The 25,488-nt window shown below is 42.3% G+C and overlaps 1 protein-coding gene across 1 annotated transcript in view; it reads left to right on the forward strand.

Annotated features, from left to right (window-relative positions):
* LOC119254822 (aldehyde oxidase 2-like) overlaps window positions 1-25,488 on the forward strand; it is a 75,257-nt gene that overhangs the window by 34,141 nt on the left and 15,628 nt on the right. The window contains 12 exon segments of the mRNA XM_037521878.1: window positions 1,411-1,507; window positions 1,955-2,079; window positions 2,799-2,932; window positions 5,094-5,181; window positions 8,488-8,574; window positions 8,750-8,941; window positions 11,626-11,853; window positions 15,673-15,768; window positions 17,850-17,978; window positions 20,137-20,211; window positions 21,513-21,565; window positions 24,434-24,548. Of these exon segments, the coding sequence (XP_037377775.1) occupies window positions 1,411-1,507; window positions 1,955-2,079; window positions 2,799-2,932; window positions 5,094-5,181; window positions 8,488-8,574; window positions 8,750-8,941; window positions 11,626-11,853; window positions 15,673-15,768; window positions 17,850-17,978; window positions 20,137-20,211; window positions 21,513-21,565; window positions 24,434-24,548 (1,419 nt within the window).

Here is a 25,488-nt window from a genome sequence, read left to right on the forward strand (position 1 = left end):
TGCTTATTTGTGTGCTTGTAATCAAAAATATTTTTTTCAAAAGCACTAGTAAACCATTTGAACATTTTAAACATGCTGTGAAGGTACAACTTGCTCAATACTCAAAGTGTTGAAAAGGTCATGTTTCTTGATCTTTCTCAGTGAAATGAACTCTGTTCCAAATCCCCACTTTGCCAAGTTTGCAAGAAGTCCTGACCATTTTTGTTGGCTCACTTCCCTTCCTTGAGTTCTCCTAGGATCCTGAACTGGGTTTTGAAATTTCAAATCTAATCCCCCTTCCTGAAGGAGCAAGGACACACCCATGAAATATCCTGGGACTCAAATAGTTAGAGACCTAGAGTCCCCTCAGATTAGAATTGTCAAGTCAGCAAAAAAAAATCCTTTTGTGAAGCTGGGGTACAGGCCTAACAAAATAGTAATACATATCAATACATGCTCATCCATACACCCATTTCTATGACTATATAAATAATAGGCAGGGTAAGGTAGGGGTGTCTAAAAGCATGAGTTCTAAAGACAAACTGCCAGGTTTGAATTCAGTTGCTCCTCTTAATAGCTGTGCAACCTTAGGTAATTTACTTAACCTTTCTGTATTATATATATGCATAAATAAATCTTTTTTTAAAAAAGTCACAAGGAAAAGAAAACACATTTGCAGTACTGTACTGTATTTATCAACACAAGTTGATATCATCTGTTTGCAAGAAAATCCACATATAAGTAGATGAGCAGTTCAAACCTGTGTTGTTCAAGGACCAACTGTATTTTTCTTCTGAGAGAGCATCAAAAGGGAGGACCCAGACCCTCACCCATACTATTGGGTGGACCTATTGCCTGTTCGCTGCACAGCCACAGTGAGAAATGGCTGTTCATCATCCAGGACCAGATCTCAGTTCTTTTTTTTTAATATTTATTTATTTATGCATACAAGAGATGGGGTACAGGCCTAAGGTGCAGGGGGTGAGATGATTCACCAGAGACAGAGTGGGGAACAAAACAGGTGGATTGACTGAAATACACTGCTGCGGGGAACAGCAGGTGAGGCAGGAGAGGTCTGCTGTGCCATGTGGGTAGCTCCCTGGCCAGAGATCAAACTTGTGCTACAGTGCCTGCAGACAGCTTGATAATACTGACACTTAACCCCTTGTGCCACCAAGGAGGGCCCCAGATCTCAGTTCTTAATGCTTCTCTAACCCATCAGTTTTCTCTGCCATCTGGATGACATTCCCACCGAGACCTAGTCCCCATGGTGAACCTGCCCTTCTAGAACTCCCCCATTGTGTAGCTACTTTCTTGTATCCACATAGACTTTCAGGAGTTTAACTTTTGATGACAGGAAAACTTGTCAATGGAAGAAAAAATAAAAAGCATTGGCTTTTGTGTTTGTTTGTTTGTTTTTCTGTCACTCAGGATGCCATTAAACACAACTCATTCTTCTGCCCTGTAAAGAAACTTGAACAAGGAAACATTGAGGAAGCATTTGAAAATGTCGATCAAATTGTTGAAGGTAAGCAACTCAGGCTACTTAATAGAAATTTCTTGCCATTCTGTTCTGAGGCAGGCATTGAGAACATGTGATTTCCTCTCAGAAAGACCATCTTCTAAAGTCTTGGCACTTTACCAAAATTCCCTTATATCTCATCCTCTCAAATCGTGGGCATGTATGTATGAGAATTTGTGTGTTGCTTTGGGTAGAGAGCGATAGAAATTTAGAAGAAAAAATCCTTCGTCAAAGACAGAATAAACAACAAAACTTTGTACTTTTAGATTGTTACCCAAAACTATAGTTTCTGAAACAGATTGGCCTCCATGGCCGCAGGAGCAATGCCTGATCCTTCAATTCCTTGGTCAAGACAAAGCCAGGCTGATCAATCCATAGACCCCACTTGCTTTTGACTTCCCCAAAATGGCAGCCTCCAACTCTCAGGAATTTCCCTGTGCTTATACTTAACAGGAGAGGTCCATGTTGGAGGACAGGAACATTTTTACATGGAAACACAGAGGGTGCTTGTTATTCCAAAGACAGAGGACAAAGAGCTGGACATTTATGTGTCAACACAGGATGCAGCCCTCGTGCAGGTGAGGTCCAGGTTACCCCGGACCCAACTTCCTGATTCCATCATGGCCTTTAATCCCCACAGTCTCACAGTGGACAGTTATTTTATACCTGCAAAAACTTTGAATGCAGGTATTGGAGATCAGTAGAGCAGCTAAGAACCCAGAACATTTTATTTTTCCCAGGTCAAGTCAATTACACACCACAGGCTCTTTAGGTTTAAAGAACGTATTTATTTGCATCATGCTTAAATAAACTCTGTGATTAGGTGACAACACTAAATTGTTTCTATACTTGATTTTTCTCTAAAAAAAAAAATCACTACAGATAACCATTGGAGTAAATGTCGCTTTATAGCACATTTTCATTTCCCCAGTCACAAAGTGCACCAGGTTTGGGCTGCAAACATTTCTTCTTTAATAGATGATGGGAAGTTTGCTCGTTTTCACCTCTTTAGGAATTTAGGCCTGAGCACAGTCTGGAATCCAGCTTCTGACAGGAATCCAGGACTCTGACAGTTTCCCTTCAGAAAAATACCGTTTTCCTCCTGGAAAGACTGTTCTATATAAATTAATGATGTTTATGAACTCAATAGCTCTCCACAAGACAGATTCAGACTAGCTCAAAAAAAAATTTTTTTTGCTAACTGTAGTTGTGGGTGAATTTTGTTGTGATATTATGTTTCTGAAAACATTTTGTCATTTCACTCTTGTAAAATCTTGCCATTATCTCACTTTTACAGAAAGCAGTGTCCTCTACTTTGGATATCCCCAGCAACAGGATTATTTGTCATGTAAAGCGAGTGGGTGGTGCTTTTGGCGGGAAGATAATAAAACCTGCTGCATTCGGAGCTATTGCAGCCCTGGGTGCTATCAAGTAAGTTCCCTGGAGAATGGAGGAAGGTATAAAATGCAGGAGGCTGAGAGCAGATCAGAGGCTTGACAGTCACTTGGGCTGCTGGCTTAAAACCACGTATCCTTGGCCAACTCAACTTCTTGACTCCTTTTCTTCATAAAATGTAGGTAACGAAACCTCTAGAGCTATTGGAAAAGTCAAATATACGTAGGACTTTGGAAAAGAAAAGTCCCTAAGTTCAGGGGAAAGTTTTCCATTAGGGGTGGACCACGTCACCTGCCCAGGTGGAATGCTAAAGGAAGGCGGTGGGGGGGTGTGGGGAGGCACTGAGTCCTCACTTTTGCTTCCTACCCTCGATGGCAGACAAAGTGGGATGAGGAGAGAGAGGCTCCCACCCTTTGCTTCCCTGTGCCTGGGAAGGGCTAATCTTCAGTGTGTGCTTCCTGGCAAGATGACATTCTCAGAGAGAACTCCCTGGCTAACCCCAACCAGAAGGCTCCATCCTTCCCTACTCAGCTGTACATGATGCTGACTTTAATATTTGTTGTTCATTTTCTATAGCTGTTTCCTTTGTACTTTGTCATAGCCCCTATCAGCCTGCAAAGTTCAAAGGTCCTGCTTCCTTTGACAATATCTGTGTTGTTCAGAGCTAGGTCCCAAAGCACCTCTCATTCTGCAATGAGAGATAGGAAGAAACAGGATCTGAATCCTGCTTCTAGTCCTTCCAAAATGAACCCCTCTCTATTCATATCCACCAAGGCACCAGCGAGGGATAGTCAATTCATTGCATTCCCACCAGCCTTTGTGCCATTAAGACCTCGCAAATATAACTGTACATTACAATCAACTTGGGAACCCTTAAACTTCAGTGCCTAGGCTATCCCCTATTGACCAAGGCATCAGCATATTAAAATTTCCCTATTGGGGCCTCCCTGGTGGTGCAAGGGGTTAAGATGCAGCCTGTGAAGCGTCTGCAGCCACTGCAGCATGAGTTCGATCCCCCGGCCGGCTAGGGAGCAACCCACATGGCGCAGCAGACCCCTCTTGACTCTCCCGCTGCTCCTCTCAGCAGCGTATTTCAGCCAATCTGCCTGTTCTGTTCCCCACTCTGTCTCTGGTGAATCCTCTCACCATCCACACCTCTGTCCTGTACCCCAGTTCTTATATGCATAAATAAATCAATCTTAAAAAAAATTTTAAATAAATAAATAAAATTTCCCTATTGGTTCTACCATTGAGCCAGGTGTGGGAATCGTGGCTTAAGCTACCTTAGCTCACGCCTGCCATGTTTTAAGTCATCCCAAAAGTGATAATAAGCATTTCCTGACATAGAAATTGCTATTTCCTCATCTCAGACCCACTAAATCAGAACCAGTCAGGAGACAGAACTGGCAACCAAGGAAGACGAGGAAACCTATAGAATCATAGTTTCTAATATGTACCTAAAGAATCAAGCATCAGCACCACTGAAAAAAGTGCAGTTTCTAGGGCACCTCTCCAACCTATTGAAGCAGAATTCTAGTGCTAAGTTCCAGGAATTGACATTTTTGCCAGCACACCAGATGATGGCACTGCCCTCCAAAGTCTGGGAAACTACCCCAGGATACAGAAAGATCGAAGTCCCTAGTTACCCAAGGGCCCAACTTGGCCAATATAGCATCATTCATGGGCAAAAGTGAAGATTCTAACCCAGACATCCTAGAACAAACACTTGACCATATTCTTCCAATTGTGTTATGTTTGCATTACCCTGTTGACACTCTTTCTCCTTTGTAACTAATGGTTGGAACCTGCAAAATGGCTGGATCTGAGTGAGGTCAAATTTGAATCCATAGAACACAAGTGAATTGACATGTGACATTAATGCCTTTAGCTAAATCTCTGACCAGTGAATTACAGAGTGCAGAGACAGGAGAAATGCAGCCATATATGCCTACCCCACTTTATTTGCTCAACAAACATATGTGGGGTGGATCAGTGACTGAGTAGTTAGATAAGTGGGCAGAAGGCTGAATGGTAGATGGATGGATATAAAGGTGGATAAATAGGTGGGTCATTAAATAGTTAAATAAGGGGATGGATAAACAGGTGGGTCGGAGGTAGATGGGGAGACAGACAGATGGGTGGTTGCATGGATGAGTGAGTGGGTGGAGAAACTGACTAATTACAATTTGTTCTTGAGAACTGGACGCCCCATTCGTCTTGTTCTTGATCGTGAAGATGACATGTTAATAACTGGGGGAAGACACCCATTATTTGGAAAATATAAAGTGAGTATTAAAGATGAAATTATTAATATACCTCATTTTATTTGAGTGGCTTTATCCTTTTATATTATTTTTATTTTTGCTAATTTCTAAAAATAATCTTAGAATCTAAAATATTAAATGAGGAAATCATGTATTTGAATATATTTATAAGGAAGTTTGAATCTAGCATTGAATTATGAAGCAATTGAATGATAAGAATATAATTTCAAATAATGATAAAGACTGCTGGGAGAATAAGGATTTATGATATTAATTCCTCAAAAGCTAAAAAGAAAATAATGAAAGAAGCTACAAACATTGCTACACCAAAACTTTTTTACTATAAAAATACTATTTTGCAGTAAAAATGATTGGCAACAAATTGACCATTTTAACTATCATGTCATTTTTTCAAACGTTTCCTCTACCTGGTATGAAAGTATCACAAAAGCTCTTTGCAAATAGAAAAAAGAATCCACTAACCAGGATATCATCTAAAGTTATTTCAAACCACATTCATGCATTTTTAATGCAGCTATAGCATAGACCCTATTAATAAATACCTGGCTACTGGTTTACAACCTACTTTTCAAATTTATGATTGAGCTCTTAGAAGAGTTCTAATATACTACTTCTATATCAAACATGCTTTATTTGGGAATTGCTAATAATACACATGTAGCTAGATTTTCCATCTAACTTTGTCATTGCTTTGTTATTAAATGATTATCTCCCTTGTATTACTGAAATCATAACTTTCCACACCACAGCACAATTTTATTTCTTCCATTGGCATAGTCATTTCTGTAATTAGAGGGGAAAGGATTGTAGTTGCCCATTAAATTTTCATTTGCCTTCAAACGTGCAGAAATTAATGCAACTGCTATTATCTTATGGCACAAAGAATTATGTTGAGGCATGTTCTGGGGTGGTGGCAATTGGTGTTATGATGGCTATTGAGTGTTTGGTTTGGGCCTAAATTATAAATCAGGCTTCACTTATATCAGTTTTGAAATTGTCTTACTACCAATACTTAGATATTAAGTTCTAGACTATAGGTCGAGACTATAGCTATTTCGGTAATTATGTTAACATAAAATGTAAATAAATGTAAGAGAAAATAATCACTTTTTGAAAAATCCTAATTTTATTTTATTTTTAATGAAATATAGTTCTACTCCCAATATAACAATATGTACACAGATAGCCTCATTTGAAATTAGCTAACAAAATTTTGCTCAATTATTCAGAACTATTTGTTGATTAACATAATGCTCTTTGTTTTTTTTTTGTTGTTTTTGTTTTTTTTAATCTTAAATTTTATTTTTATATTCCCCCATACAATTGCAAACGCCCCATTCTGACCCCAATCCTTCCCCTCCCGCCCCCCACCCCCCAAAAAGTGTCTCTGGTTCATAGTTTTTTGTTGATTTTGATTTTCACTTTCTTATATTCATTTTCCTGGTCCCTTATTTAAGTTTTCTAGATTCCTGCTATGAGTGAGACCATCCGGTATTTTTCTTTTTCTTTTTGGCTTATTTCGCTGAGCATGATCCCTTCCAGCGCCATCCATGTTGCTGCAAATTGCATGTGTTTATCTTTTTTGAATGCTGAGTAATATTCCATGGTATATATGTACCACATCTTCTTGATCCAGTCATCTACTTTTGGGCATTTGGGTTGTTTCCAAAGCTTAGCTATTGTAAACAGTGCTGCTATAAACATAGGGGTGCAGGTGCTCTTTGGAATTGATGTTTCTGTGTCCTTTGGGTAAATACCTAGGAGTGGAATTGCTGGATCATATGGAAGCTCTATGTTTAGTAGGTCCAGAAATCTCCACACAGCTCTCCATAGTGGTTGGACCAGTTTGCACTCCCACCAACAGTGCAGAAGAGTTCCTTTTTCTCCACACCCTCGCCAACATTTGTTGTTGCTAGTTTTTTTAATAACATAATGCTCTTTGTATGTGAATAGAGGGTTCCAGATTCTGGAAAAGTTTATATTAAACAGTTTAAGAATTCTCTCTGCTACATTATAGTATTTTATTTTTTAGCAAGCTTTTGAAAAGTCAAAGGTAAACTTCAACCTTGCATTTGGCAAAATTACCATAAATTCTGAACTTGTGGGGTTCTGTACATTTCCTAGCTGCTCTGGTTTATTGGCCAACATTTCCCTTGGAGTAGATAATAATAACCCTATAATTGTAGAGTTCCTTCAGATGTATTTATCCCAGTTTTCAGAAAGACAAAGCTATCAGGGCCAATTCTTTTTTGGTAGAACCACAATAGAGAGTGGGAATTTATCTTTTCACTCTGGGCAGACAAACTCATCTAGGTGGGTGGGAGGGGAGTGGCAACGTCAGAACCACAACAGCTGCCTTGCTTGAGTCCCAGTAGTAAAGGCAGCACAGCTCACATCTGGTACACCCTCAATTGATGGCACAGCGCTTCACCAGCTCAGTGAAATGAGGGCAGGCATGCCCTGTCTGTTCCCTGACCCAGCAACTGACAATGAGGTTCATCCCAACACACTCCGGAATTCCAGAGACTTCCACCAGGGGAAAACTACAGGCTCGATTATAAGGGAAGTCGGTAAAAAGTGCAGGAGAATTTTCCAAGAATAAGGGAAATGAGGTTAGCCATGATATGCCAGTAGTAAATCAAGGACTTTAGAATTCCATGCTGACTATGAAACCAAAAAAATACCCATTGAAAGGAAAGGAATTTTAGCTCAGAGGAGGTATAAGGTAAATGAAGATTGCTCAGGCTTTTGCACTGTTGGTCTCTTTGGCTATCACCTGCAGCCTTGAATGCAGGAGTCGCTTTAGAGCGTGGGTTCAGGGACACATGCCTGATGGTGGACACCTGGAGTATGGTGTGGGCATGCCTAAGTGAGCACACCTGAGCTCAGAGACTGAGCATATAAGGGCGGTGTCACAGAGTACCGTTTGGCAGAGGAAGGTGCAGTGGAGAGCGGTAGAGAACAGCTACGAGAGGAAAGGGCATATAGAGATTCACAGAGGGACCCAAGTTGCTGTCTCCTGCTGGCTTGTTTCCCCTTGTACTATTAGAAAACCCATGGGGGTGATGCCAAGGGCTCCAAGTTTCCCTGAACTGACAGTGAACCTACCTGGCTTGGGATGGTTGCAGAACAGGAGGTTTTGGGCAGAGCAGCACTGAAAAACAAGGGGATAGCTGGGCGTGGTACACAACCAAGCAGCAGGAGCGGAGTTTTGCTCAGTCCCAACCAACAGTGAAGCTGGGCTGTGATTAGGCTCTGATGTGTGAATTGTAAACCTGTCATGAAGTGTCGGTCCTTTGCTGACAGGTAGGATTCATGAACAGTGGGAGGATCAAAGCACTGGACATCGAGTGTTTCGTTAACGGAGGGTGCACGCTGGATGAATCAGAGCTGGTATGTACTCAGAGCCAGTCTGGCCTTGGTAGTACATAGAATGCCAGGTTTCTAGATGAGTCTTTAGGGAGCATGCTTCCTCAAGTATTTACCAAGTTCCACAAGCTGTTGGACTCTGTATTGACTTTTAGAGAAAAAATATTGGTCCGCTATATGAGAATCTCTTTTACTTTAGTTAATAGAATTTCTTACACTAAAGCTGGAAAATGCATATAAAATCCGCAACCTCAGGTTCCGGGGCCACGCGTGCAAGACAAATTTGCCATCCAATACAGCTTTTCGTGGATTCGGCTTTCCGCAAGGAACCCTGGTGACAGAATCTTGCATCACAGCCGTGGCGGCCAAATGTGGCCTTCTGCCAGAAAAGGTGAGATCCTAACCAAGGTTATAACCCAGGCCCACCTTGGGTCGCTGAAGTCTCAGGAGTCTCAGGGGAACCAGCTGCCAAAAAAAAAAAAAAAACACCCTAGAAAAACCAGGTAAATTAGCCCTGTCTCAGAACGCAAGACCAATTAAGCAGCCCCTGGAAGAACTTACCTCCCTGTATGTCCTCCCTCCTTATGCAGAGACTCCTTTATTTTTTAAATTTTTACAAAAATAATTACTTTTTAAACCTAAGCCTCACTGAAGTAATTAAAATAAAAGGTGAACCTGACCCTTCTCAACCCCCCATCCCTGTTGGTTGACGGTAACCACTGCCAGAGCCATGTTTATTGTTCCAATCCTTTCTCTATATTTACCCATCCATCTATATTCATACATACATGTGTAAACAGTGACATATAATGTGTGTTTGTGGATATACTTCTCTACCAAGAGGAGACCATCCTAAACACATTATTCCAATAGGCTTATCTCTTCACTACCCTAGAGAAGGAACCTAAAGTATCTGTGGGTACTTTTTCTACTTGACACTATGCCATGGCCAGCTTCCTGTGTCAGAATTATCTACCTCATTCTTTTTCATGACGATGTAGTATGGAAGTGCTGTGCCTTATGGAGCCACTGAACTATTGTATTGCTATACATTCAGGTGATTACCCATTGGGGGCTATTAAAGTGACACTGCAGTAAACATCTCAGTACAGAGATACCAAGGGTTATAGCTGTGCCCTATTGTGTTTAGCTGCAGGATAAACTGACAGAAATAGAATTACTGGGTCACTTGAAAATTTTTGAGAGGTACTGCCATGAGAATACCTTTCAAAAATATTTATTTTGTGCAATATCCTAGAAAGTGCAGAGTATGTGCAGTCTGCAGACCAGAGACCGGCAGCTCATACATTCCAGTCAGGCCCCAGTTTGCTTTCTACGTCTATCCTGCTTCTCCAATATGGACCTCTGATCCACTGAGGACTCCCTAGATGTTGTCCCTTAAACCCCTGCATCCATAGAGTCAACAGGGAGGACCACCAGCCTTGTGATTGTGATTGTCCGGGTATTCCCTCCAGACAAGGGGCCGTCAAAACATTGCACCAGAAAGACAGTAGCTCTCCTAAGAGAAGGCACATAAAGTGTTCTGTGGCTACAGAGGAGAAAAACATCACATTGGCTTGTGGGGAGAAGAGTCAGAAAGATGGCACTTGAGGTAAACCTTGAAGAATGATAGACATTAGGTCCTGGAAGGTACAACAGCTCAAACAAAGAAAGGCCATCTCTCTGTGGTTCTGCTTCCCTATCCAAGAGCATCTCACAGTTTCTGCAAGAATCAAATGAGTTAAAATGTTTTCACAAACTGGATAGTATTATCTCAAGGTCACGACTGATAATCATGCTTCCTTTTTGTTTTGGAGTGAGATGGGATAATGAAAAACTCCTGAGCATATCTCAGAGGACTCTCCTTTGTTAAGTGTTGCAAACTTCCAGCACATGACACACCCATATTCAAATAAATTTTTAAAAAGATTTCACCGCACATTCCAAAGGCAATTTGAAGGTTTAGAGATCTGCTCTTTGTCATTAGTTGCACTGTTATTCCTCTAGCAGAACAAATTCTTAGTAAGGACAATAAATCCTTGCTTTAATAAACCATCCACCAATTCTGCTCCATCCTCTGAAGCTCATAGGGAAACAGGAAAATCTGCTTCCTTCGGCCCCTCCATCCCGCTACCCTAACAGATTAGCCACGACCACTGCCCTCTGCTTCCACCAGGAAGCCTGATGGGTGCATGGAAGAAGGGATAAGAAGTATTTTTGTGAAAGTGATGGGTTTGTTGTTTTTTTCTTCGGAGTCACTGGGTTTGGAGTGTGGGGTCCTTGGGTCACTCTGGGAAAGGTTTCACCAGAGTGCCCCATTCAGCAGCACGCAGAAAGTTTCCCAGGCAAGATTCCCAGGCGAGTTTCTCCACGAGACAGAGACATTAGTTATATGGACAAGAGCAGGTTTATTAGGGAAAGGGACAGAAGAGTAAAAGACACTTGCATAGACACAAGCAGGCTGGAAGAGCTGCCCTGAAAGAGACAGGATTGCTGACAGGCCTGCATCGTCGCAGGCGGGCGGCCTTGAGGAGAGCTGCCTCCGCTGAGGGAGGTCAGTGGGAAGCCCCAGTGTGGTGCAGGTCATGGGCAGGCAGGGAGGCTGCTGCTCTGCAGAGGGTCAGAGTTGGTGAAAAGGAGCACCTGCATAGGCACAGGTTGGCAGACGGGCTGCTGCCCCATTGTGGGGGCAGCATTAGTTTTTATCATCTTCAGGAAGGGGCTCATCTTCGTGGGCGGAAGGTTTGTGCCCCTGACACTCCCTATAGCAGTTTGATAGTTTCTGGGCATTGCGCCTCCTGATCTAGGTGTTAATGCCTAAGGGTCTTGGTTTCTATAAGTGGGTTAATGGATTATGCTAATCCCTTCTACCCCTACCTTCTTATGTCAGTTAGGTTCTTGACCTTGTATGTCCTTTCCAGTTTTTCTATTCTTATCCTCCATCAAAAGCACATGCTTTTCAAAGAAGAAAGAAGCTCTCTTCTTCCCACCAAAGTTTGTGCTTCTCCAGCCTCTGTGTTCCAGTCAGTTTTCTGTCTCACCCTAATTATTGACTCGATTTCCCACCCACTTCAGGTTCGGGAGAAAAACATGTACAAAACTGTGGATAAAACCATCTACAAACAAGCATTCAACCCTGAGAACCTGATAAGGTGTTGGAACGAATGCCTGGAAAAGTCTTCCTTCCACAGCAGAAGAGTAGAGGTGGAGGAATTCAACAAGAAGAACTACTGGAAGAAGAAAGGCATTGCTATAGTCCCCATGAAGTTTTCCGTCGGCTTTGGCACAACAAGTTATCATCAGGTGAGACTCCACCAGGTGACATGGGATGTAACCCTCATGTGGGGCACACGCCTGGCCTAATCAGCTTGTGTTGACTAGAAGAGTGTCACATTTCCCAGGGCACTGAGACCCGTGCTGCTCCCCACCTCCAGCACCTGAGAGACGGACAGATGCTCCTGAGCAGCCCCCATCCGCAAGCACTTTCACCACTGCAGTAGGAAAGTGTGCCCTTGGCAGACAAGGGCCTCAGCAGGCATAGGACCCAAAATGGCATGACTGCCAAGATGGAGAACTGACCGGAGGTGACACCCTGCTGTCCAGAAAGGGAACAGGAGCCCACAAGGCCTGGGGTGCTGTGCTGTCTGAGCTGAGGGGGTCCTGTGACTAATGCAGAAATGGAGAGCTCTCCTGCTCTGTGCCACCAACATGTGGCAGGATTTCAAGGTGCTCCTACATCTTATGCAGAGAATTCATTCCATTTGTCCAGACTAGCTGGCTGTTTCAAGCCCTTTCCCCCAGGAAGGTATGTTAAATCTAGTAGAAAAATGGGGAGGGGGAAGAGGAGAGGGCCAAAAACTCTCACCAGCTGATTTACAAAAAGAGGCAAGTCACTTAGAGTCCTGTAAGATCAGGACTGACCACTGAGCAGGTTTTCTGATCCAGCAGACCGGGTAAAGGAGGAGTCAGAGTTCTCAGTGGTTTTTTGCAGGTCTTTTATTGGGGTTTACCAGGTACACAGCAGGCAGGGTTGCTGGGGGGCCGGGAGGCTGGCAGGCCTCCCAGCCCCCAGCAAGTCTTCACTCTATCTGGGCTCTCCAGCATTCTCTCTCTCTCTCTCTCTCTCTCTCTGGGCTTCTTGGCTTCTCTCTCAGCTTCTGCTGGCATCCCCGTGACGCTGCCCTTAAAAGCCCAGTCAAATCCCATCTACCTATGCCCACACCCTACTCCAGGTGCCCGCCATCAGGCATGCATTCAGGATCGCAGGGTTCCGTCATCTATCCTGAAGGCGGGAGGGCAAAAAGCCTGACATTTTTCCTTACCCTACAAGTCCTATCCAGAAAGGGGGAGGAAGGGCAGCACATAAATGAATCCGGTAAACAGCACAAGGACTGGTACAGATGAGTCTTCCTGGCAATGGGTCATATACAGGAAAGCTATTTAGAAAACTGGAAAAGGTTATTGCCTCCTCCATTATCTTGCTCCAAAAGTAGAAAAAATTGCAACTGGAAAAATTTTTACACATTAGATCTAAATCTAAAATCAAATCCAAGTGCATTAGATCTCCCTTGTGTATATACTACTGAAAGCATTCTTCCAATCATACCCGACTACCCAATGAATACACAGGTGTGCATCCCACAAAAGCTTCCCTGCCGAAGAAAATACTTCCTAGGAACTAAAGCAGTTGCCCCAAATCCCTAATCAACTAAAGTCAGGTGAACCTGAGAAACCTTGATATGCCACTTATTAGCTGTGTGACATTAAGCAAGTTGTATAACCTCTCTGAGCCTCAGTTCCCTCAAGTGAAAAATGAGAATAACCCTCTTTGAAGACAGATGAGGATTTAATGAGATAATAAATTTGAAGCCTGGCAGGGCTTCTAGAACTCTGTGTAGTTATGCAGATCAGCTCTGAGCCCCTCCTGGGATATCCCAGCCCAGCCTTGAAGGCTGTGCTTCCTCTGCTAGCAGAACTCCCCAGACTCTGAATCACACACCTGTCATGTCCAGTGTGCCCATTCTATCAAGAGGCATGAGGTTAGCTGTCACATCTATCTATAAGACAAGACTGGGTCCATAGCAGGGATGTAAGAGATCCTGGTTAGCTGCATCAAGTCTCCAGTTCCCTGACACCACCTGGTCATCCAACAATTCAATTCAATTCTGACACTTACCTACCCAGAATTAGGGCAGACTCCATAGGTCAAGAACTGTCATTAAGAGCACCCCCATTTCAGACACCAGTGCACTCGGGTGTCCAGTCTACTCACACTTTGATAACTACTAAGTTCAGGGTTTTTTCCAGTACCCACACCCTTAGGTTTGATGGTTCAACAAAACAACTCTGAACTCAGGAAAGTAATTTACTTAAGGTAAAATCCCATTTTTCTGGAGATTTCGTTACATAACCACAACTGATGAAATCATTGGCCATTGGGGGTTGGACTCAACCTCTAATCCTTCTCCCTCCCCAGAGGCTGGAGGGTAAGCCTGAAAGATGTAACCCTCTAGCCACAGTCTTGGTTTTTCTGGCAACCTGTCCTTCATAAAGCTATTTGTCCCCCTCAAGAATGGGCTCATTAGTATTCAGAAGGCAGCAAATTTCACAAGTTTTATACCATTCCTCCCCCCTCCCCCTATGGCTGCCCCTTGCCTAGTTCCACAGGCCATACTCCACAGGAGTCAACTTCTAGTCTTGCCACAAAAAAAGAAAAGAAAGTCTTTAAATCAAGCCATGACTTTAAGTCTCCATTTGAAAGGTTTCTAGCTGCCTCACAGAGTTCCAAACTGATGTACCTAAGAATCATCTGGCTTGAAGTTGAAAAGTTATTCCAGGTCAGCTGATGACTCACCAAGCTGGAACAGCTACTTTCTAAACTAGCTATGAGCAGCACTCAGCCAGTCAAAGGCCCACAGTGAATCAATACTATTCTTAGCACCTACAAGCTTTGATGCCCTTCAGCTCCTCCACACCACCCTGGGCCTCCAGGCAGCTCAGCCGGGAATAGACTGAAATCCTATTTCCTTCTCCCCTTGGAAGGAAAAATACCACATTTCCATTCATCTAGTTTGACAAATATTTATTTAGTGTCTCTGTGATTCAGACCTCCTCCAAGTGTCTACAGGACACAAAGATGACCAGGTGTCCTTCCTCCAAGAGACTCCCATAAAAGAGCTTGTGGAATCTATTTCCTTTCTGTGGCAGCTGTAACAAAGTACCATAAACTTGGCTTAAAACAACAAATGTATTCTCTCACAGTCTGGAGGCTGAAAGTTCAAAATTAAGGTGTCAACAGGGTCTCGCTCCTTCTGAAGTCTCCAGGGAAGAATCCTTTGCCTCTCCCAGTTTCTTGGGGCTTCTGGTGTTCCCCAGTGAATGAAAGCATAGCACCCATCTTTGCCTACCTTGCCTGGTGACAAAGCCCTTCCCTCCAGGTTCTTTCCAGCTACCACTTAGGAGAAAACTTCCCCAGGCCCCACAGAAGCAGTTGACTCTTTTTCCAGGTCTCCCAGCACCCTTTATGCCATACCCCTTATCTCCCAAGTCATTCTACACTCCAGTGACTCTGCTGTCCAGCCTGTGTGCCCAGTAGACTGAGAGTTACTTGAGGAAGAATCACATCCTATTCACCTCTACCTATCTAGAGCTGAACACAGTTTGGCACATAATATGTACTTACAAATGTTTAATTAGCCAGTTTACTGTTTGGTCAGAGATTTTAAGCAGTGCAATGACTTTCAAATAGTTGGAAGAGATTAGTCACAACTCCTGAGTATCCAAAGGAGCTCCTGCAGAAACGAGGTTCCTAAATAGGAGTGATATTTACAGGTGACTTTTGCGTAAAACGGAAGTAAGCTTCAGAATCTTACCAGAAAAGCTGCTTCTCTGACACTCCTACTCTGTGAGAATGGTGTTTACTACCTCGTATTTTTTTATAATTATTTATTTTCTTATACCCTTGTTCATTTTTGTACATTATTTGATTTCTCCACCCAGGTGTTTTCCCCAGAGTTCTCCCACTACCATAGCACCCGTGATCCATCACTACCTCATTTTTTATGTTGAACCCCCCAAATCACCATCTTGAACTCAGCTGTGCCTCTTGCCTTGTTTTTCTAGGCAGCTGCACTGGTTCACATCTACACAGACGGGTCTGTATTGGTCACACATGGAGGCAAGGAACTGGGACAAGGTATTCACACCAAAATGCTACAGGTAAAATAAGTAAAAACTAGTCTTTACTCTCTATATTCATTATTGACATGACTGACATTTGACACTAATTTGAGAGAGGATGACAACTTCCTGTATTCAAACGCTAAGATCTTGACTACTGAAAAGTTTTTTACACATCAAATGGAGTGAGGTGGCAGAAATCCCATGCGTTTGCAAATACCCCTGGTGCTGGGATGGGTTTGTAGACACCACTACTGAGCCCCTCCAGCGCTGTGATAGGCGGCCATGTGGGCTTACCTAGAGTGGGACCTTCAGCTTTTCTATTTTGAGACCAATGTATATAATGTTTAAAGTCAAGACAATGTTAGGTTGCTAATGCTTTATTTTGACAAGTTTTGAAAACTATTTCATCAATGTTTAAAGGATAATTTGACACCCACATACACACAAATTAAGAAAATATTATCTCAGGAGAAAAAAATAATAATCCTTTAAATTGAATATCCTTAATTTTATGACAACTTTATTAGAATGTTAAAGTATACATCTGCAGCTTTTAGCTATTCAATCCCTCAGCTCCTTTGGAATCTGCCTCACACATTCCCTATTGTTCTGAAGAAGACCTCAATTCTGGTCCCTTTTAGCCTCATTCTCCCTTGCACCAAATTGAGCCAAAGATAAAAACATAGGACCCTGGGCTGCTCAACCTTGGTTCCTGAACCCTGACGGTTTCATGGATTGGTCCAGGAAGAAGGCACATACTAAGCTAGGCCAATCAGAGACATTTCCTGGTACTGATGAGTAATTGGTTGGAGAAAGGAACTAGTTTTCCTTTGTCAATGTTAGCTAGCCTGCTATAAGTCAGAGGTTGTCAGAGGCAAATCTCCTGTGCCGTAACAAAGCCTATCAATTGTGAAAATAATATGGCCATTGCAAAAAAGAAAAACAAATGTGAGACACATTACAAGGGGATCCTATAGAGCCCATGTGAAGGCCCTCAATACAGACATTTACAACACTAGCTCCACCTGGCCTTTCTGTTAACATGGAACAAGAGATTTCGTCTGTATTTTCATGACCAAGAATGAATAAAATAGTCCTTTCTTTCCCCTATTTTGCATCTTGCTGGGGAGACTTCTTCATTCAATGGCATTAGTCTGAAGAAAAACAGGTACTTCCCTACAGAAATCTGAGGAAAGTGTTTTTGCAACAGCAGCCAAAATGCTTTTCCTTCCCTCCCATTCTTTTCATTTCTTCTTGATTCAATATCTTATTTCCATATATCTGCTAGACACTGGAAGGAAATGAACAGAAAATTAAAAAGTAAGCAGCAAATATTGGAGAAATACAAACAAGCAAAAATAAATAGAAAGGGAGAGGAAAGTTAAGGTGGGGTGAGGACAAGGATGAAGAAAAGCCCTTAAGGCTCTCATGCTAACAGATTTGTCAGTCCATCTAATCAGTCTGTCTGTCTGTCTGTCTCGCTCTCTTTCTCTCTTTCTGCCACTGTGACCAAATAGATTTGAAATTTTCAATGACCTACTCCCTACATTTGTAAAACTTAGAATAAAAAGAATCCTTAACATTATAAATACACTAATTTTAAATGGAAAACACAGTGAAATACTATCCAAAAGACACTTTAAAATCAGCATTAGGCTCTGTTAAAAGGGAGTTTAATGTTTATAAGACACTTGACTTTAGGATTTAAAGGACAGATCATGGAGATAGTAAAAAAATTATTTTTTTAGGGCCTCCCCGGTGGCGCAGCGGTTGAGCGCTGGGTTGCGAAGCTGCCCGCGGCCTCTGCGGCGCCGGTTCGATCCCTGGCTGCTCCCCGGCCATCAGAGGAGGGTCCCACATGGCGCGCAGACCTCTCCTGCCGCCCGCTGCTCCCCTCAGCAGTGTACTTCGGTCCTTCTGCCTGCTCTGCTCCCTGCTCTGGCTCTGGTGAATTCTCTCACCCTCCCGCGCTTCTGACTGTACCCAGTGCATGTATAAACAAAAACCAAACAAATAAATAAATAAATAAATAAAAATTATTTTTTTAATTAAGAAAAATAGTGATTCAAATCTTCATAAAAGTTCTTGTTGGACTTGAAAATATTTCTTTCTCATAGGTGGCCAGCCGTGAATTAAAGATACCCATCTCTCAAATGCACATCTGTGAAACAAGCACAGCCACGGTACCAAACACAATTACTACTGCAGCATCTGTCGGTGCAGATGTCAATGGCAAAGCAGTGCAGGTGCCTCCTCCTGTCTTCCCCCCTGTGCTTTTTCCACACCTTCAACTTTCATAGCTGGATACAGAGACAAGTGGTTGGCTTCAGAGAAGTCACTTATCTCACTAAACATAGGTTTGGTATAGCCCAAATTTTGGAAGTATGTTATCTAGAATAGGCTAGATTGCAGTGACAAATAGACCCACTATATCAAAAGTCCTTTTCTTGCACATGTAACAGTCCAGAGGGAGTGTTCTGTCCTTCTAGCCCCCAGCTTGATATCAATACCTCCATCTTCCTCATGTGTCTTCCGAGGTTGCCCTGACCAATATCATTCCAGTGAGCCTGAGAAGGGGGAAAATAGGGGCTTCAGACCTGGAAATGATGCCAGTCATTTCCACTCATCAACCACTAGCAGAATTAGTCTCAGCCCACATGGAACTGCAGGGAATGTTGGGAAAATATAGAGTAGTTGGAAACCACAGGCACAGACTCTTTGGAAGAATGGGAGAATGGGGCCTCCCCGGTGGCACAGCGGGTTGAGTGCAGTGCTCTAAAGCTGTCCGCAGCCTCTGCAGCACAGGTTCAATTCCCGGCCCACCAGGGAGGTACCCACATGGCTCGGCAGACCTCTCCTGTCTCACCCACTGCTCCCCTCAGCAGTGTCTTCAGTCTGTCTGCCTGTTCTGCTCCTACTCTGTCTCTGGTGAATTCTCTCACCCTCCCATGCCTCTGGCCTGTACCCCTGTGCTTGTATAAATAAATAAATCTTTTTAAAAAAAGAATAGAAGAATGGATTTTGGGAAACAGGTAGTCTCTGTCACTGGGAGACACAGATAGAAGAAATCTGGGTACCAAGTAATGCAGAGCTATACAAGTTTCCCCTGACAAGTTCCTGCAGGCAGCTAGCAGGCAGAACCCCAGCTATGTAGATACAGTACAATTCAAGTGTCTGCCTCAGTGGAGGTCTATCAGAGTATTCATCCTTTTTCTTTGGAATTATTTTTTGGCCCATGTAAATTTTTTAAAATTGTTACATCTTTACTTATGCAGAGTAGAACCATGACTTCATATTCTTTAATTCAAAATCCTGTTTGCACATACTTTATTTTTTTTTAAAGATTTATTTATTTATACAAGCACTGGGATACAGGCCAGAGGTGCAAGGCGGTGAGAGAATTCACCAGAGACAGAGCAGGGAGAAGAACAGGCAGAAGGACCTAAAACACTGCTGAGGGGAGCAGCAGGCAAAGCAGGAGAGGTCTGCCGCACCATGCGGGTATCTCCCTGGCAGGCCAGGAATCAAACCCGTACTGCAGAGGCTGTGGACAGCTTAGGCTGCGGACAGCTTCACAGCGCTGCACTCAAACCGCTGCACCAAACCGCTGCACCACCGGGGAGGCCCTGTTTGCATATACTTTAAAGCAGTATCTATTTATCTGTTTCTATTATAAGCTGCTTTATAACAGAAGTGTTGTGGGGAAGCACAGTCCCTCACTCCCAGGACACAGCACTTATGCCACGGAGGGAAGTCACTTTCAAATCTGTCTTATTTTGTAGGGTCTCCTCTTAGGGTCTCATACACCAGAGTCCTTTTTCTCAGAACAAAGTGGAGAATCTTAAACTCATCAGATCAACTTGGGGTGGGATCAAACACAAGACTTGCATATTTCGGTATTTATGGGAGTTGTCAACACAAATTAAGTGCCAATACACCTTCAAGGGTACTGAGTTTTAGATTTATCTTAAGTCAGAAATTTTGTGGGTCTAGGTTGTTATTATAAGATTTCACTATTTTCTTACCTCACAACTAAAGCAAAGTCCTTCATTGCAATAGTTTGATGGTGGGAGGATGAATAGATGGGAAGATGGACAAAAAGTTGACTCATGTTTTAGACCCAGAGGGATATTGACATGTCATCGGTACAGATTGGAAAGCACAAATATGAATGAAAATAAGACATTTTGTTCCAATTTTATTTATGACTGGAAAATATGAAAGAAGATATAAGTAAATAATGTAGAAAAAGAGAAGACATTAAGGACATGAATATAATTAAAATTCCCAGGACCAAAAGGGAACCATAAGGGGACCTAGTCAATTATCTATTGACATTCTTCCACACAAATCTAACTACCTGGCTCCTCCCTAATGGGGATTTCACTTCTTTATTCCATCAAGAATGCCTGTCAGATCCTTCTGAAACGCCTTGAACCTGTCATTAAGAAAAATCCAGAAGGTACCTGGGAAGACTGGGTAAGTGTTTTCCTCTCATTGTTACTACAAATGAAAAAACCATCCAAAGCGGGACTAAGAGCACCAGGCATGCCACCCTGTGTGGAGACAGCTCTTCTGACAGTGGGTTTCTGCAGAAGGATAGCATCACCAAATGTTGAGAAGGCCGCTCCATGATTACATGAGCAGGTGCCTGTGGAGCGAGCTCTCAGGGACCAGCATCCCTGACAGGGGAAATGAGGTGTATGGACAATGCCAGAAGGTCACACCCACCCTCCTTCTATAGGAAAAGGAAAAGACTGAGTCTTCTGAAGCCGTGAAAAAAATATTTATGTTTTGAGAAGGGGGAGGAAAACTAAAAAGTATAACTGCTATTGAATATGGCTCAAGGGAAATGATATTTAATCCAACTTTACAATACTCTTATTTTGTTAGAAGAGTTTTCTCACAGTTACACACACACATACACACACACACACACACACACACACACACTTACTAGTCTTAACATTAGAAATGAAACCCCTAATACCTTGTAACCTAAGCTCTGAACCATAAATGTGTACCAGGATTCTATTTTATTTGTTTAATTCAGGCTTCTGAACTCAATCAGAAGGAAACTGTTAGTGTACCAACTGAAGTAAAAATGATGAGTTTTATTATTGGTAACATAGCACCAAAAATGATCGGATATCAATTTTGATATATAGGGTATTTTTGTGTTTATTTATTCTATGGTATATTTATTTCTTTTTTTTTAAAGATTTATTTATTTATTTATACAAGCACTGGGTACAATCAGAAGTGTGGGAGGGTGAGAGAATTCACCAGAGCCAGAGCAGAGAACAGAATAGGCAGAGTGACGAAATACACTGCTGAGGGGAGCAGTGGGCACAACAGGAGAGATCTGTCACACCAGATCCCTGGTGGCTGGGATCGAACCGGCGCTGCAGAGGCTGCGGGCAGCTTCTCAGCCCAGCGCTCAACCGCTGTGCCACCAAGGGAGGGCCTTATTTCATTTTTTTAAACATTTATTTATGCATACAAGAACTGTGGTACAGTCCAGAGGTGTGGGGGGCGAGAGGATTCACCAGAGACAGAGTGGGGAACAGAACAGGCAGACTGACTGAAATATACTGCTGAAGGGAGCAGTGGGAGAGTCAGGAGAGGTCTGCTCACCATGTGGGTAGCTCGCTGGCCAGGGGATCAAACTCATGCTGCAGTGGCTGTGGATAGCTTCATAGGGTGCATCTTAACCCCTTGTGCCACCAAGGAGGCCTGGTATGTTTATTTCATTTTGACCAAATATGCCCATTCTACAGATACAAGCTGCTTTTGAACAAAGAATCAGTCTTTCAGCCACTGGATACTTCAGGTAAAAATTACAATAACGCTTTGATTTTTTTTAATTTTTATATGTATTATTTACATCATTGTTCATTGTTGTACAGTGTTTGCTTTCTCCTCTCAGGTGTAACCCCCATAAAAATCCCACCATGTAACCTGTAAACTGTCATAGTCTTTGTGCTCTTTCCCTCCCCTGTTCTGATCCCTCTCCTTTTCCCTCCCCTATTGAATGTCCTGTTTTAGCTTTTGCCTGCTAATTTTATTTTTGGTTTTGGTTTCTCCTGGTCCCTTGTTAGGTTCCCTTATATTCCTCCTATAAGTGAAACCATCCAATATTTTTCTTTTTCCTTCTGTCTTATTTCACTGAGCATGATCCCTTCCCGCTCCATCCATGTTGCTGTGAATGGCATGAGTTTGTCTTTTTTGATTGCTGAATAGTATTCCATTGTGTATATATGCCACATCTTTTTTTATCTAGTCATCTGTTTGGGGGCACAATGATGCTTTTATTTAACTGAGAAAATATAAAACCATCCCTTTGTTCTGGGCCTAAATTCCCTCGTTTGTGTAACAAGTTTTTATGATGTGATCTCCGAAGTCCCTTATAGGCCCAAAATTTTATGACTTCACATAGACCTTTGAGTTATATTCAAAGAAATATTAAATCATAAAAATACCCCTAGTAAGTTTAAAAAAAATTAAAGCATGACTTACAACATCTATTACAACACTGTTATTTACTATCGTTTTTATCATGAGTAGTACAGAGACGTCATTAGAAATAACGTGCAACTCAATTTTGCAAATCTCCCTCCTTTTACTAATTAAAAGCTTTTTATTTATTTATTTATTTATTTATTTTAAAGATTTATTTTATTTATACAAGAACCAGGGTACAGGCCAGATGTGTAAGAGGGTAAGAGGATTCACCAGAGACAGAGCAGGGAACAGAACAGGCAGATCGACCGAAGTACACTTCTGAGGGGAGCAGTGGGGGACAGGAGAGGTCTGCATGCCATGTGGGTTGTTCTGAGGCTGGCGGGGATCGAACCAGCACTGCAGAGGCTGCGGACAGCTTCACAGCACTGCGCTCAACCGCCTGCACCACCAGGGAGGCCCTAATTAAAACCTCTTTATCTTGAGGCTCCTTGAAGGGTTTGAGGAGTGTCTGGCAGTGGGGGACACTCAGGAAATGCATGTTAATTGGATGAAGCGCAGAAAGGAGAGCTAGTTATCAGTTCAGGAAGTGTATGACATCAGTTTACAATCTAATGAAACAAAAGCAAGAAACTACACGCACACACACATAAAGCAAATCTCATAAACAAAGAAAGAGGGCCTCACTTGTAGTGTAGGCGGTTGAGCACAGTGCTGTGAAGCTGTCCGCAGAATCCCACATGGCGCGGCAGACCTCTCCTGTCTTGCCCGCTGCTCCCCTCAGCAGTGTATTTCAGTCAGTCTGCCTGTTCTGCTCCCAACTCTGTCTCTGGTAAATCCTCTCACCATCCCGTGCATCTGGCCTGTACCCCGGTTCTTGTATGCATAAGTAAATCAGAAGGGAAGGAAGGGAGGGAGGGAGGGAGGGAAAAGAAAGAAAGAAGAAGAAAGAAGGAAAGAAAGAAAAGAAAAGAAAGAAAGAAAAAAGAAGAAAAGAAAGAAGGTAACAGCATATCCCAGTGCTGTGTACATAATATCTTCTAAATTTCTGAATTCTGTAACCCAAAATGAGAGCAATTCAGCCCTCTGTACATCTTCCATTTTAAATGAACACATTGAATTAGCATCAGTCTTCTATAAGTTTGCTTATTACAGTCTAAGGGGTTCCTCTGAGGATATCAATAAAAGTCAGTTGAGATTCTCAGCATGATAGCTATCGCTCAAACCTGAAATCACTTACTGAAAAGTTCGGACCAAACAATTCTTTTTAGCATGCCAACTGCAGCACACCAAGCATCCTCTTTAAAACAACGGCAAATGCCACATTAAAAAAAAATAGAAACAACAAATGCTGCTGAGGATGTGGAGAGAAAGGAACCCTCTTACACTGCTGATGGTGGGAACTCAAACTGGTCCAGCCACTGTGGAAAGAGTTGTAGAGGTTTCTCAGAACACTAAAAATGGCTCTACCATATGACCCAGTGCTTGCATTGCCTAGTACTCTACCTAAAGGACACAAAAACATTAATCTGAAAGGAAACCTGCACTCCTATGTTTATTGCAGCACTATTTACAATAGCCAAACATGGAACAACCTAAATGCCCCAAAGCAGATGCAAGGATCAAGATGTAGTATATATTCATAATGGAATACTACTCAGTGAACAAAAGAAGATAAACTCATGCCCTTTGCAGCAACATAGATCGAGTTTGAAGGGATTATGCTAAGCAAAATAAGTCACAAGGAGAAAGATAAATGTCAAATGGTTTTGTTGTGGTTTTGGAGTCTGTGTTTGGAGTGCGGGTCCTTGGGTTCACTCTGGGAAAGCTTTCTCCAGAGCTCCCAGTTCAGTGGCACACAGCAAGTTTCCCAGGCGAGTTTCACAAGACAGAGACATTAGTTATATTTAAAGGGCAGGTTTATTAGCAAAGGGATAAAACAGTGAAAGACACTTGCATAGACACAAGCAGGGAGGAAAAGCTGCCCCAGGGAAAAAAAAAAAAATAAGGGCAAATGATAGTTATGTTGTAATGAGTTAGATTGTAAATATACGTAGCTGTTTAGATAAGTTTAAAAGGCAGCTGAAATGAACAACAATCTTATAACTTTGGTATTTTTTAAATGAATAGACATTGTATACACACTACTACTACTACTACTACTACTACTACTACTACTACTACTACTACTACTACCACAACCACCACCAAGCTAAAGGGCTTTATTTTTTTCCGTCAGGGGCTACAAGGCTTTCATGGACTGGAAGAAGGGAGAGGGAGACCCATTTCCATACTATGTTTATGGAGCTGCCTGTTCTGAGGTTGAAATTGACTGTCTGACAGGAGCTCACAGGGTAAGTCAAATATAACTTTCCTCTTGGCAAGATGAAACAACAGTATTGCATTGTATATTAAATCCCCTCAAATTCATATATGTCACCTTGGATATATGATTTTCTCAGTAAAACAGCAATAATATCACCTACATAATTTTATTATGTGACACTTGTACAATAAGAACAGGATTCTTTCATTTCCATGGGAAAGTCTAGAGAATCTGACTTATCCTGAATTTCCATTTGAAAAGTAGTCAAAAAGAAATTATTCATGACAGCCTAAAATGTATCAAGTTTTTTTTATTCCAATTCCAAAGTTTTGCCAAAAAAAAGGAGGGGAGTTATACTCCAAAAAAAAGGCTAAGTTATCAAAACTGAAGGCATAGGCAATTTAGTACATTGTCTAAAATAGACATTTTGAAAGTGCATAACAATGTAAAAATGTTTCTCTCAATTATCCCAAGAGTATCATCGGTCCTAAAGAAATAGGTTGGGGCAAGAGGTGAGTGAAGGCGGGTCCCAGTGCCCATATAGGTTGTCCCAGAGGCCAGCATTTGAGTCAATAGAGAATCACAGACCTAAATTAGAAGCCATGGCATTGAGCCTAGACAGAGAAGGATGATATTGGCAGAACAAGTTCCATAAGTAAGGGCAGAAGGAAAGCTCAAAGATTCCTGAAATAGACCACAGTTACTGAGGGGCTCTCTGTGTCTTCTTGACAATGTGCATGCTCCTGGCTTGGGACAGAACAGATGGTGATGTTTCTCAGGGAAGGAAGTAGATTAGCAAAGTCAAAAGTGGTCTCAAAATTTGCCTTTCATATGTTCTAAGGTCATGTAGAACCCCCACTTTCACACATGCCAATGCAGCTATATGAGTTCCTCAATAAAACTATCATTAGAACTAGGTGAGCTCATGAGTTATGTTAGAACAGTAAATCCAAGTTGAGAATCAGATG

The sequence above is a fragment of the Talpa occidentalis genome, unplaced genomic scaffold, assembly GCF_014898055.3.
Source record: "Talpa occidentalis isolate TD23 unplaced genomic scaffold, MPIMG_talOcc4v2.1 talOcc4.3, whole genome shotgun sequence".
NCBI lineage: Eukaryota > Metazoa > Chordata > Mammalia > Eulipotyphla > Talpidae > Talpa > Talpa occidentalis.